The sequence below is a fragment of the Carassius carassius genome, chromosome 27, assembly GCF_963082965.1.
Source record: "Carassius carassius chromosome 27, fCarCar2.1, whole genome shotgun sequence".
Lineage (NCBI taxonomy): Eukaryota > Metazoa > Chordata > Actinopteri > Cypriniformes > Cyprinidae > Carassius > Carassius carassius.
Genome location: NC_081781.1, coordinates 5,445,217 through 5,459,666, shown reverse-complemented (window position 1 = coordinate 5,459,666; position 14,450 = coordinate 5,445,217). Strand labels below are relative to the sequence as shown.

The 14,450-nt window shown below is 35.6% G+C and overlaps 2 protein-coding genes across 4 annotated transcripts in view; one reads left to right on the top strand and one right to left on the bottom strand.

Moving 5' to 3' along the window:
* cep85l (centrosomal protein 85, like) overlaps positions 1 to 14,085 on the top strand; it is a 62,860-nt gene extending 48,775 nt beyond the window's left edge. For 2 of the 3 annotated variants that reach the window (XM_059512278.1, XM_059512275.1), the window contains exons 4-13: positions 1,843 to 1,928; positions 5,424 to 5,541; positions 5,636 to 5,833; positions 6,087 to 6,239; positions 7,626 to 7,780; positions 8,111 to 8,228; positions 9,334 to 9,384; positions 9,500 to 9,607; positions 11,977 to 12,157; positions 12,240 to 14,085. In XM_059512278.1, the coding sequence (XP_059368261.1) occupies positions 1,843 to 1,928; positions 5,424 to 5,541; positions 5,636 to 5,833; positions 6,087 to 6,239; positions 7,626 to 7,780; positions 8,111 to 8,228; positions 9,334 to 9,384; positions 9,500 to 9,607; positions 11,977 to 12,157; positions 12,240 to 12,403 (1,332 nt within the window). In that variant the 3' untranslated portion in view covers positions 12,404 to 14,085. The remainder of the gene's footprint in view (positions 1 to 1,842; positions 1,929 to 5,423; positions 5,542 to 5,635; positions 5,834 to 6,086; positions 6,240 to 7,625; positions 7,781 to 8,110; positions 8,229 to 9,333; positions 9,385 to 9,499; positions 9,608 to 11,976; positions 12,158 to 12,239) is intronic. The other variant, XM_059512277.1, reaches the window with a different exon arrangement.
* Positions 1 to 14,450, bottom strand: part of LOC132106525 (dehydrodolichyl diphosphate synthase complex subunit nus1) — a 314,847-nt gene that overhangs the window by 196,966 nt on the left and 103,431 nt on the right. The window lies entirely within an intron of this gene.

Sequence of the window (14,450 nt, the reverse complement as noted above, 5' to 3'; positions counted from 1 at the left end):
TTGGGTTGTTTTAACACCAATCTGATTGAATCTTAAATTGTCTGATTCACTCTGATAACCTACAATGTTAATAAAACTTTAGGAGTTATAACATCTACATTTGGAAGATGCTTTTATCTCTTTATCGATTCTTTGCTGGAATTTGAACCCATTCACATAAATGTAGTTGTATAGACTACTTTTACAACTTTGTATGGTTCTTTTGTACCCTTTTTATGTATAAGTAAAGACAGAAAGTCATAGTGCTTTTCTTTTTTGGGTGAACTAATCCTTTAAGAGTGAAAAGAGCGAGCTGCCTACTCAACTTCTCCCCATCCATTCTCTGTCATCTGCTTCCCAGCCTGTGTTTGTTGTCGCTGCTGCCAACCACCCAACCGGTGATGGACTCCTTCTGCAAAGCTCCTTGTGTGCGAGTGGTTGGTGCTCGTGGCACATACTGTGGAGATTTGAGCCAGCTTGTTGTGTTTACCACACACTGACTGTTAAATATATCCCCAGCTATGTGAAGAGTTGAGGGAGGCCTGGCAATGAAAGTGGCACCTGCTTCTTATCACCGGACAGTTTGCTGCTGGGACTAAAACCTCTCCAGAGGCAAATAAAGGCATGCTTGCAGACTCGAGTGCGCCACTGATATGTGCCGCATTTATAGGGTTGGCATTTGTGAGTCTGGCGACTGGTCAAGTCTGCCGATTTGGGTCAGGGAAACAATACGCACTATTTTAAAGAGTTGATGTAAATGAGACTAATACATCTGATAACTGGTTGTGTAATTGGCATCTGCGGTTGCTCCTGCACAACCACATCAGTTGAATGCATAGTCTAGTGGACGGCTGCCATTGGTCTCCATGGATAAAATGTACCATACCACATCCAGTATCCAGTGCAAAAAGTACAGGACTCCTAAGATTTATTTAGATTCTGAACAGTTGCTCAGATGACAAAAGAATCTGTAACAATGAACATGGAGACACCTTATGATTAAAGAAAATAAGTTTAATTTATATTGTTAATTATTTAATTTATTTGAAAATATGAAATAAAATAATACATAAAAGATTTTACAATATTTTACTAACGTAAATTTGAAAGTATGGATTTTTACAATTATTTTCATTTAATAGTTATTTATTCAAATGTATTAATTTCTAAAATTAAATCATTTTAATTAAATAATTCATTTGAAATGAACAATTCCATTACGAGAAACATGCAAATCCTGAATTTAGAACGGTTTATATTATATCAATACAGTAGCGATAATAATATAATTTTGAAAAAAATTCAAAATCATTGAAAATAATTTTTTTATTTATTATTAATAATTATTATATACTGTTTTTAATTTCATTATGAGAAACCTACAAATCCTGAAAAATGACCTGTTTATATTATATCAATAAAGTAGCAATTAAAATATTTTTAGAAAAATATTTAAATTGATTCTCAAATTTATTTATAAAATTATTTTATATTAAATATGTAAAAATATTCCTTATTATTTGTTAATTTTATTACCTGCAAATCCTGAATATAAATCTGAATTTATTAACTTTCAGTGAGTTACACATCTCCTTTGAACAAACATGCAAGCAAAAGTTCTAAACAAATGCATAATCAGATTCAGTAGACTCGCTGTCGTCCTCGAGGCGAGAAGAGCCCTTTGCAAACCCCCTGGAGTTCTTCACTGTAATGCTTCGTGGCTTCGGTGGCAGTTTGTTGCTGATGGTGATTATGATGACAGAGTATGTTAATTACAGTGTGCTTACCATAAGTACACGCTAGCCTGACCCCGAGTGTTTACCAGATGAGCGGTTCTAATGCTGTAATTATTGTTTGGTGCAGATGCTGGGTGGAACGTCTCTCCCTGTCAATGCCCTGGTAAAGATTAAGGAGGGACTCCTGAGGCAGAGGGAACTGGAGATTGACCGGTGAGTAAATAAAGACACTTTTAGAGTGTTCATCAGGTTGTACACAAAGAATAAGATCATTTTTAGGTTGTGGGGTCAAACATATATTAAAATCATCTGACAAATTGGGTTAGAATGGTCCAGAAACACTCAATTCAAGAATAATATATATTATAATCTAATATGCAAATATATGGTAAGATATACTTGTAATATAACATTTACATAATTATTATTTTGTTATATTTATTATGATTATAGATTTTATATTATTATACATTTATTTATATGTTAAATGAATAGATATATTTTATTTGCCACATTAAAGGGTTAGTTCACCCAAATAGCAAAATTATGTCATTAATAACTCACCCTCATGTCGTTCCAAACCTGTAAGACCTCCGTTCATCTTTGAAACACAGTTTAAGATATTTTAGATTTAGTCCAAGAGCTCTCAGTCCCTCCATTGAAGCTGTGTGTACGGTATACTGTCCATGTCCAGAAAGGTAAGAAAAACATCATCAAAGTAGTCCATGTGACATCAGAGGGTCAGTTAGAATTTTTTGAAGCATCGAAAATACATTTTGGTCCAAAAATAGCAAAGACTACGACTTTATTCAGCATTGTCTTCTCTTCCGTGTCTGTTGTGAGACAGTTCAAAACAAAGCAGTTTGTGATATCCGGTTCGCGAACGAATCATTCGATGTAACCGGATCTTTTTGAACCAGTTCACCAAATCGAACTGAATCGTTTTAAATGGTTCGCGTCTCCAATAAGCATTAATCCACAAATGGCTTCAGCTGTTAACTTTTTTAATGTGGCTGTCAATCTTTTGTTCATTATCTGGCTTGGCTTGGTGTTCATCTTCAGTTCTCTCTTTACAGCAGTTCAGTCAGTGTACTGTTTGAGTGCATGAATTACTCCGGGATATTGGTTTGTTTGAACTCAGAGGGAGTGTCAGCCACATTAAAAAAGTTAACAGCTTAAGTCATTTGTGGATTAATGCTTATTGGATACGCAAACAATTTAAAACGATTCAGTTCGATTTGGTGAACTGGTTCAAAAAGATCCGCTTACATCGAATGATTCGCTCGCGAACCGGATATCACAAACTGCTTTGTTTTGAACTCTCTCTCACAACAGACACGGAAGAGAAGACATGTATTATGTTTTCATATATATATATATACATATACTGTATATAAATTCTAAATTTACAGATATTATTATATTAATTATTATATTTAAAATATATGTATTATTTCTCTAAATGTTTTATTTTAAATTGTAAATTCTAAATTAACAGATAATATTAATATATAATAATTAACATAATATTAGATATTAGATAATAATAATGGACATTTTTATATATACATGAATATCTATATTTTATACATTTAATTTCCAATCAAATAACATGCTTTCATTAAGTCAGACGCCTTACTGAAGACAGTTTTAAAGTGCTCAGAATAAGACCATTTTTAGGTTGTTGGGTCAAATATTTATTCAAATGGGGTTATAAGATCTGATGCGTGTAGACATATTCCACTTATTAAAATAATCACTCATCCTAGCCAAAAATAAAAGCTATGCCACTGCTTCTGCACATCATTTCCTGTCACCTCTCAGCTGTCTGTGTCCAAACAAGGCCTATCCTGACCTCCCACATAAACAGAGTAATGGAATCATCCATTTTTGTCTGTAGGTTTGTCATTAGCTCCTGTTTCTGGGGAGGGGCAGATGCTTCATTAATAGCGTTTCATTAATTTAACATGACATCGGCTGTGTTTGCGACTCTGACCCTGTAGTGATTGCTGTGACCTTGAGCGCTTGTAATTATAGTATCATGCCATCACCCGAAGTGTTGTGAGCTCTAACAGACGGGGCAGTTTCACAGACGCCACCGAGCAGACAGCCACTGTTCAGACACAAACGTACCGCGTTTCCCTGCCAATAATTACACATGAGGAAACGCTTTTAGCTGGCCATCAGTCTGGTATTGCTCAGGCTTTTGTCACATGACAGTTTAGCTGTTTGCTTATCATATTGCTCTTTTACATTTTAGTTTAATTTATTAAAGGTGCTGTAAGCAATGTTTGGGGACTTCTCTTTTCACCCCCTCTTCTTCCAAAACCCTGCCTTACAAATCATTGATATAAGGAGAGAGGAGCAAAATAGCGAAATTTTACCACAGACTAACTGACGATTGTTAATGAAAGTGAACAATACTGTAAACCTGAATAATCTTCAAAATTGGCACACTCTTTGCTTCCTGTTTCACATATATGGACTGCTCCGTGAACATGCAACATGATTGACAGGTAGAAAGCATTTCAGAATATTCTGATTGTCTAAACCAGGTTTTTTTTTCCCTTTGTTTGTTTGTTTTTAAAGCTGGTGCTGTCAAATGATTAACCATGATTAATTGCATCCAAAATAAAAGTTTTTATTTACACGTTTACATATTTTCATCAAATAATTTTTATTTATTTGATATATATATATATAATATAATCTTTATTTATATTTATTATGTATAGATATAAATACACACATACAGTATATATTTTGAAAATATTTACATGTATATATTTACATTCATATAATTAATATTATATATAAATATATTTAATTTGTAAACGCAACATATTTTTATTAAATACATACATGAATGGGTGTGTATTTATATATACATAATAAATATACACAGTGCACACGCATATACTGTGTACACAATAACAAAACAAAAATATTTGGATGTGATTAATTGCTTTACAGCACTATTTTAAACCATAAAATATAAACACAGCTATATATTTTCCATGTGTAAAAATTTATACTGTGTGAGGAATGTATATATAACGCTTCAGAAAATAATATTTTTTTTCAGAATATTTTACACTTTTTCTCAGAAGTAACATCGCATTCTTGAAATATGTTAATTCATATTATTATTATTATTATTATTATTTTAACTTTTTTCAATTTGTATTTTATTATATTTTGTGTCTCAGAAATTATTAGGCCCACAATTTATGTTTATAAATCTACGGTCATCTCAGAGAAAGATCTGTTTCAGAACATCTAATTCGGGTATTTCCGTTGGGAAAAAAAGGGACATTTTCCTAACAAATTGCTTGCAGCATCTCTAACTGATCAAAACATAGGTACCACAAGACAGCTTAGCAGTCAGTTCCCTGATCTTGCTGGTTTATCGTATGCTGAAGTTGTTTTAGTAATGTTTAACCACACTCCCTCTCTTATTTTGCTCAAAGGCAGAAAATGTCCAAACCAAGTGCAGCAAGCACACTTTAAAATGTCATTGCAAGTGTAAAAACATTTCTTACAAAAGTAGCGATTGCCTCCAGCAAGCAATTACTTCTTGCTCAAAAGGAATTTTTCAGCACGCTTGTTTATAAAAACTTTCCCACATGGAACCCCAAAGAAGTGCTCTGAAGCAGCGCTGTGCAACAGACAGTCAAAGTGAATATTGAGTGTCTTACTGATTTCTAGGCAAAAGCAGCAAATCCTTCAGCTCCATGCGAGGATCAGGGAAAACGAGTTAAGGGCGCAACAAGTCCTCCAAAACCAGAGGGGGCGCTATGATGACTCATATCTGCTCAAAGCTAAGGTACTATAATGATTCGGATAACATAATACTTTTATAATGTAAAATATAAAAATGGTCACTTACCTACCACTGATGCCTCTTTTCACTATTTTAGGACTCTCCGTATGACAGTCCGGTATCCAGCCAGAGTCCAAAGTCCCAGCTGCCGGAGCGCGTGAGTCCCCTGTCCTGTGAGAACGGAGAACTGGGCCGGAAACTAGCTGCGGCAGAGCTGGAGGTCATCCACCTCAGCGAATTTCTCAAACAAAACACACAGAAATACACTGAAGACATCAAGAAACTGGAGGAGAAGGTGAGTGCGTCTAATTATCTTACTCCTAAACGTCTGTGGTGCTAAAATATTTGGGTCTCATTTGCTTATAATTGCATGGATTATTTGTATGCACACAACAGTTTCTTACATTTAAAATAAATTATAGTTGGGAATTGTGATATCTTTCTGAAAACTTTCATACAGATTTCTCACACAAACTTGTGTCAACATAATGTGCTTGGTAAATGAGAAACTGTTGAAGCTGAACAAGATACTCTGTGTTTGGCTTCAGATGAAAACACGTGACCGCTACATCAGCAGTCTGAAGAAGAAGTGCCAGCGTGAACAGGAGCAGAATCAAGAGAAGCAGCAGCGCATCGAGACGCTGGAGAAGTACCTGGCAGACCTGCCCTCGCTGGACGAGGTCCAGACACAGGCTCAGCAGGTCCGGACGTCAAAACCTGATCTAACAGTCTTTTACATTTAACCTGATTACCTTAGATGCTACTTCTTCCTAGTTTATCACCATCCCGTTCAGCCTTAAATCTGATTGTCAGCCTCAAAAATCTAAAGTGATGTTGATTCAGTTAATCAGGGCATAATTAGCGTCTCCTTTCAATGCTTAAACCAACACAGCAGTGTCAGTCCCCACGGCGTTCTGCTAACAGATCAGCACAAACAGCTGCTGATGTGACAGACGCTCTTCATTATGGTTGGAAATAATCTTACTTGCGGGTTATTAAATCATTGTTTTGTGCAGTCTGCTAGTGAAGATTAATATTATCCGACAGTCAACAGCAAATTTTTGGCATCACATTTTTCTTATCTGAGTAGTTTGAGGCATCTTTCACTTCACCGTCACTACACTCAGATGATGTCTGCTGATTTTTTCTGTTCTGACACTGGATTAAATGCAATGCAGTTTACTGCAGAAAGAATTTTACTCATTAATATTTTAGTCTCCCTTTTCAGTACATATGAGAATATCCTTAAGATCCGATAAATTTGTGTACTATTTTTTCTTTTGTTGTTCATTTTTTCTTTTATTTTATTTCACAAATGGAAGTACGCAAATTATGTAGTGACCAGAAATGGCTGAACAAATCGAAACAAACATTTATTTTTTAAACTTTTTTGTTGTTGTTGTTTTTTGTATGGTTTATGCTAAAACCAAGAATTGGATAAGCAAAATAAACACAAATAAAATAACATATTTCTAAATACTTAACTACTAATATTTTAACTCCGAACTACCCACCAAATGAAAAACATTTGTAAACTTATTCATTTTGTGTTTGTATTATTTTTTTTACCTTTTAGAGAAAGGTAAAATAAAAATAAAAAAGACACAAATGGAATGAGAATCATGTAGTGACCAAAAATAAATAAAAGAAAACTAACATTTTTTATTTAATTCTTTATAAATTATTTTATTTTTGACAAATATTGAAGTTATCAAATCCATGAAATAACACAAATATTGAAATGAACAAATATTGAAATGAACCAACTGAAGTGACCAAATTTTTTTGAATAAATCAAAACATCTGATTTGATTTGAAATGTTACGGTCCAAACTAATATTGTAATATTTCACTTGTTTCTGAAAACAAGTCATATTATCTTTTCTTCTCAATTAAACATATCTTGATTTAGTGATTATTCTGACCAATTTTCTGAAATGCAAAAGCAAAAAAAATCTGATTACAGGCAAAATAAAATTTCACATTTGAGTAAATGTTATAAAATGGTGTTAGTAGACACGTGTGGAGTGTTTGTGATGTGTAGTAGTGTTACTGTACTCATCTCTGTCCGTATTGTGGCATCTCAGTTGCAGGAAGTGCAGGGGAAGAAGCAGACTTTGGAGGACACGGTCGCCCAGCTGGAGAAAACCCTGGAGGAGAACCGAGCCCTGCTGCAGGAGAAAGACGCCCTCATCGAGACCCAGTCCAAACGGGAGAAAGAGCTTATGACCGCTGTTCAGAGGTACTGCAGTCACACACTCACTCCATTGAGACGAGCTCACACCCAGAAGCATTGCTTTTGATTTGCTTCCTCTCTGAAAGCCACTTTTTATATATAAAGTGCCTAGTCCTTGTTAGGTGAGCTGAAGATCAAAGTGCTGTGTACTCTTATTAAAACATAGAAAACATGGCGATAACACAGGGCTAAAATCAGGCCAATCATTCGCTCGGACTGAAAAAAATGATAATGGAAGGCCACTGCAGCTTTGATATATGTAATGAGCATCTATTATGATTTCTCTTTGTACCTTATTTCATTTGACCCAATGAATGATAAAACTTGTGTCTGTAGCCTGCAAGAGAAAGTGGAGAAGTGCTTGGAGGATGGAGTACGGCTGCCCATGCTGGACCTGAAACAGCTGGAAAGGGAAAACACTCGTCTGCTGGGACAACAGAGCCAGAAGAGCCTGGTACCGTTCCCCCATGAAGCACCTAATGAAGCTTAAAAAGACATTACTGTAATCATGCGCTGCTTTTATTTCCAGACGTCTCTGCCACAGATGTCTTTTTAGTACATTATAATCAATACATTTACTGCTAGATTGATATGTTGCACTAAAGACAGAACATGTACACTACACTTAAAGTTTGGATTTTAATAATTAGGTTTATTTTTTTATGTATCAAATTCTCACCGATATACAATAAAAACAGTGATCTTGCGAAATAATTCAATTTAAAGTTATGTAGGGATAAAAAGACAACAGGCCGATTGTATGGGAACACCTAGTCATTCTGTATTATTAAATATATCCCACCTTTTAGAAAAATATTGACGTTATCAAAGCCATTAAATTACACAAATGGAAGTAACCAAAATTTTGATGAACCAATTGAAGTGACCAAAAATGGTTGAATAAATCCAAACATTGTTTTTTGTTTTGTTTTGTTACAGTCCAAGTTCTTCCCACACTGCTGCATAAAATGCTGAAATTCTCACTTTATTTAATATTTTATTTTATTTTATTCACTGGCTGCTTTTCCTCCTTTGGGCATTACAATTACAATTTCTGCATTAAAATTTTTATTTTGCATACACGCATATGTATATGCAGTGTTGGGAAAAGTTACTTCTAAAAGTAATGCATTACAATATTGCGTTACTCCCTAAAAAAGTAACCAATTAAGTTACTTAGTCGATTTTTATGGAAAGTAATGCATTACATTTGTGTTACTTTTGTATTACTTTTTCGATATAAGCAGGGCTTCGTTGTTTTTAATATAATAAGTTCTATTTATAGCAAATGTAAAAGCCCTTTCACACCAAAAAGTGTAATGAATAAACTTCAGGCTGAAGGAAAAGTAAATTCACGTCTGTAGAGTAGAACACAGGAGAAGAAGGTTCAACACTCTTCAGCAAGAAGAAAACAATGAAGCACAATTGTTAGATTATCTAGAGTAATTTTTGCTTATTAGTATGGTTGAACTGGATCATCAAAGGTCTTTAAAAAGGGCTTGCTTAATAAAATGAGATTAGATACATTTGTGTTATTTAACACGTTTCATTCGTTTCAGCTGATTGACGATCAGAAGCAGCAGATTGACAAACTCACTCTGGAGATGTCGGTAAGATGTCATTCTCTACCTTTTATTTGTTGAAGCTTGGTTTGGATTGGCTCTTACTCTTGGATGGATGATGAGGCTTATGTTGAATTGAGTTATCAGAGCAGGCTTCTTGCAGGCCCTGGAAAAGAAGCTGCAGAGGGAGAGAGGCATCACGCAGGAGCTCCGCAAACAGCTCTTGGAACGCGAGGAGGAACTGGAAACCCTCTCCAAAACTCTTCAACAGGTACGGCTCTCCAAACCATCCGCAAAGGGACTCTAAAGTCCCGCTAAGACTTTTTTCGTCCTAAATGATACAGATGAGCCTGCAAGAGGAAGTTAGAAGCTTGATTGAAGGCTCATTTTTGTGCCATTAAATTGCTCGCACCCTGCCTTTAACAGCTTTCGAGTCATGAATAACCCAACCGGCCCTCAGTACGTTATTAGAATTCAGAACGTCATTTTTCAGCGCGCCGTCTCAAGGTGAGCGGGTGCAGAGCCGCAGTCCTGCATGATCCACAGACTCTCACAGAGCACTGAGGCCATACATCATACCGCTGCCACAGGGACACCAGATTATTACCTGGCTTTCTCATGCGAGACCCACAGACTATTGTAAAGTTTGATTACCAAGTATAAAAGATCCCATGTAAAGGATGACTGCAGTGGACAACAGTTTGGTTCCCTCATGATGTAGTTCACAACCACTTTTAAACCACAGATCCTACAGCCTTAACCGAGAAATGTTTCATTTCCAAGCAACTGATACATAAGAATAGTACTACAAATTTTTTTGTTACTTTTTAGATTTTACATTTAGTTACATGCCTACAACCCCGTTAGCTGTTATAAATTCACTGTAAACCACAGCTTCAAGGGGATTACTGCTTTAACAGTTATTCCATATACGTAGTAAGGTTTCACAGAATAAAACAGAGCAAAACTATTTTAATGATATTAATAAAAACATTATTCTTCTGCCGAACAATGTAGTTTTTCAGAAACAGTTGTGGTTCCAACAAAGTGTTTGCTGAGCAACGCAAATGTAAACAAAAGGTGTATATTTGTAGAGTAATTTACAACAGCTTCGAACTTGGCTCAACCAATCAGAATCAAGGAACTATCCGTTTTACAACATATTTGTTACATTTTAGCAGAAGTTTATATTTTGCATTGAAGTATGCCAATCTGCATTGACAGATGGGATTTTTTGTGTGTGTGTGTTCATGTAAACCTTTCAAATGTTTGCATTTTTGACCGAAATACAGTGAAAATATTGTATGAAAATGTGAAATATTGTTACAAATTAAAATAGCTGTTTTTTTTTTTTATAATTACATTTTAATATTCAATAATTTACTATCAATGTTTTAAAATTGTGCATGTGTGTGTGTATGTAAAAACTTAAAACAAATCTTAAATATATGCATGCATGTGTGTGTTTATATATACACAATAAATAAAATAAATTATATATATATAAACCTATTTTTTTATATTATTGTGAAAACTATTATCTGTTTTTTTATTCTTTAATAATAATTTTGTGCATCCTTGCTGAATAAAAAATATGAATTAAAAGTAATCTCACTTAGTTTACAAGCACATTTTAATTTTACAGTATTTTTAATATTTTAATATTTGCATTACAGTCAAACAGCTGGATTACTAATAAATTAAGAAATACAAATCCTGTGCATCCCTAGTCACTTTGTTTAAAATCATTACTTTTAATATTTTTAATATTTACATTTAATTTCATATTTTAGCTCTCACTTCATATTCTCACTGAGCCCACATTTTTGAACCGTAGTTTAATAGTAGTGAAACCAGTATGTGATTTCAGATGCAGCTTTTGTGTTGATTTTTAGTTTAATTTTGTTGCAACTCTCTAATTATTAGTCCTTTACTGTGTGCTCACTTTCTCGTTATCAGTTTTCTGAAAATTGTACAAGCTCTAGCAATGTAGTTGAGTAACTACATTCTAGCTGTGTGAACTTGATTTGCAAAACTGCTTAATGCCGTTCAGTGTTTATTTCATATTGACCTCTGTGAATAAAAGAATATCTGCATCTTCTGTAATGTACGACACAGAACAGTTCTCTTCTGGCTAGATGTGAATGAATTATCAAGCGTTCTCCGCTGAAGTGCAGATTTTATCCCACCATCCTCGGTAGATCAGGACACACGTTCTCCTCCGCTCTTGCTGTAGTCCTGCTGTGTAAGTGCTAGTAATTCACAGTTAGTAGTTCGCTAGTAGTAAGCTTTCACAAACAGCTGCTCATGAATCTGTTCATGTAGCCCTTGTTTGAATATGCTCTGAGTTACGTTGGTAATCTGTATCAGGATGCACACGATTGTTAAGCTTAGTCATCAACGCTGCATTGAAAGTTCCTTCCACACTGCAGCATAAAATGCTGAAATCGCACTTCAGATACAGTCTTTGTGTCCGTAATAGCATTTGAAGGTGAAAATAACCATTCTCTCAAGTCTCCAGTGGCAAATGTGACAAGCCGGGGCTTCGTTGTACTTTCATAATTTAAAATTAAACTCTGAATGTTCCCTTGAAAGGCTCTGTCCTGAATCACCCTGCTTTCTGTATTTCTGTCTCCACAGAACCAAAGACGGCCAGACGAGGAGACGCTGAATGTGACCCCCGGGTCCTGTCTGAAGGAGGCCGGGCCCCTGTTGAAGGAGATGTCCCTGTGTCTGCTGGATCTGAAGGGCCTGTGCAGTGTCCTCACACAGAGAGCTCAAGGAAAAGAGCCCAACCTGGCCCTGCTGCTTGGCATCAAATGTAAATACTCAGCCATAACATAGAAAACTCTAGCCTTAGCAGCATAGGATCTTTTCATTTGTGACACTTTATTTTTTTCCAGCTATGAGCTGCTCGGCAGAGGAGAACGAGAAGCCGCTGATGGAGGACGGCTTGCGGGCCAAGCTGGTGGAGGTGTGCCAGCTGAGGAAAGACATTGACGAGCTGCGGACGCTCATCTCGGATCGTTACGCACAGGACATGGGCGAAAACTGCGTGACGCAATGAGCCATTTCCACCTTGTCAGGACCAACGGCGTTCCCAGAGCTCATAAAGGGAAAATAAAGTCAACCTGTCGGAAACAAACAAGGTCTTTCAGACCACTAAAGGTTGGACCAAGCTGTGAATCCAGTTTACAAGGACGTCTTTACAACAAGTTTCTTGCGGACATTGAATTTTCAAGGAGTTTGAATGTTTTATTGTATTTATTGTATGTTTGAGGTTGAGTTCCTCACGCTGTTCCTGTCAGTCGACTTTGAGGGAAAGTAGAGCAACTGGTGTCCTAAAGTGCCTTGTGTTCCTGTTTGTGTACCTCTAAACTTCATGAACGTCATTGAATTATTTTACCCAAAGAAGCTGGTCCATCCTCTGCCCAACAGCTACAAGTCGCAGGTCGATGTTCAGGACCCTGTACATCGAAAACATCGACAGGAACAGCAGCATTTGAAAGGTCCTTCATCGCCAATATCCTGCATTTTTTGTAGTTTAGTATGTTTGAGCTTCCATTAAACTCAAGCAATGTTGCATTTCAAAATAAATGACAGCAGAGGAATCCAGGTGAAATTTTTCAGGATGCCCATTAAATAGTTTTTAATTGGAATAAAATATGAGCTGCTTTTTTAACTTTGCTGCACAGTTCGGTATTGAGTTCCAAAGTCAGACAGGAAACAATGTTCTGCACTTCCTGTGACATGCTTATGACATTTTATAAACTCCAGATAACACATGTATTTCTTAGGAATATGGACGAAATCAATGCAAAACTTGTTCACTCAGGTATTTTAAGAGTTTCTTTTATTCGTTGTTGTTGCTCTGAATGCTTTCAGAAGGGATTTAAGTGTCATTAAGTTAATTTTGACCCCAAGCAGAATTTTTTATAGTTGATAAAGTCCAGTGATGCGGTCATGTCAAGCTTTGCACCAAGGTGACGAATGTTTAAGATATTTACAGTACAAGCATCTATATACGGCTTATGTATCGTGACTGTACACTCATTGTATTTAAAGTATATTAAGCATGTTTTCAAATGGAGGTTTTGTCATTATGTGCTCATAATATCTCGTGCATGTGCATAAAATTACTTTGTATTTAAAGAAGGGAATAGATTAAGGTAACTAAGATGTACGCTGCGCTATGCAACCTCACATTAACCAGCATTTATTATGCGTTTTTGCAGATATGTAATATTATTCTGTGCCTTTACAAATCTATGCAGCAGAACCACAGTATGACATCGAAGGGTATTTTCCATAACTGGCAGAGACAGGAAGTTTATTTCATAAATGTGCAGGCCAGCTAAGCCATATTCACATGCAATGCATATTTATTCTCAGGCAGAGAGCTGCTCATTACCAGATGGAGAATGCATGTGGTGCTCTTCATTGTGCATTAGAGGACAGTGTGACCGCATGCTGAATTGTGTGTATATATATATAGGAATACAAAAGCAACGTGCACTGGTTGACATGACCCACTCACTGTGCACTGAAAGCCACTGGTTGGTTTAACAGTATGTTTGAATTTCACATGTCTTTCAAATCTTAAGCTTTTAATTTTCCAGCTAGATTTTACAAATGCCAAAGGTCTATTTATGTACAATTTTAGTTTTTGTTCTCAAAAGTATTAACTATTTTTCCATTTTGTAAAGTGCTTTTCGTTTGTACAAATGTCAAATAAAGTATTTTTCTACATCGGTTCGTTTAAATGTTTTTACTAACAAGAACAGTAATTTAAATTTGTGTAGATTTTTTTATATGATGCACATTCATTTTCAAATCTTGGTGTGCATTTCATTGAAATTTCTAAATCAAATGGTAAAAGCATATTTCAGGCACTTTGATAAAAAAAAAAAACTACTAGGCAGTAATCAAGTGTTGTTTTCTTAACTTGAAAGAGCCTTTAAAAAAAAAATTAAGGTGGGGGGGTGGTACAATGCAGTTTCATGCATTCAGAGTGGATTACACTGTAAAAGAGCTGGATTCTCATGCCAAGCATGGACATGGTTTCAAAAAAATAATTTGGATGTATGAGTATTTCTGTGCCAAAAATCTTACTT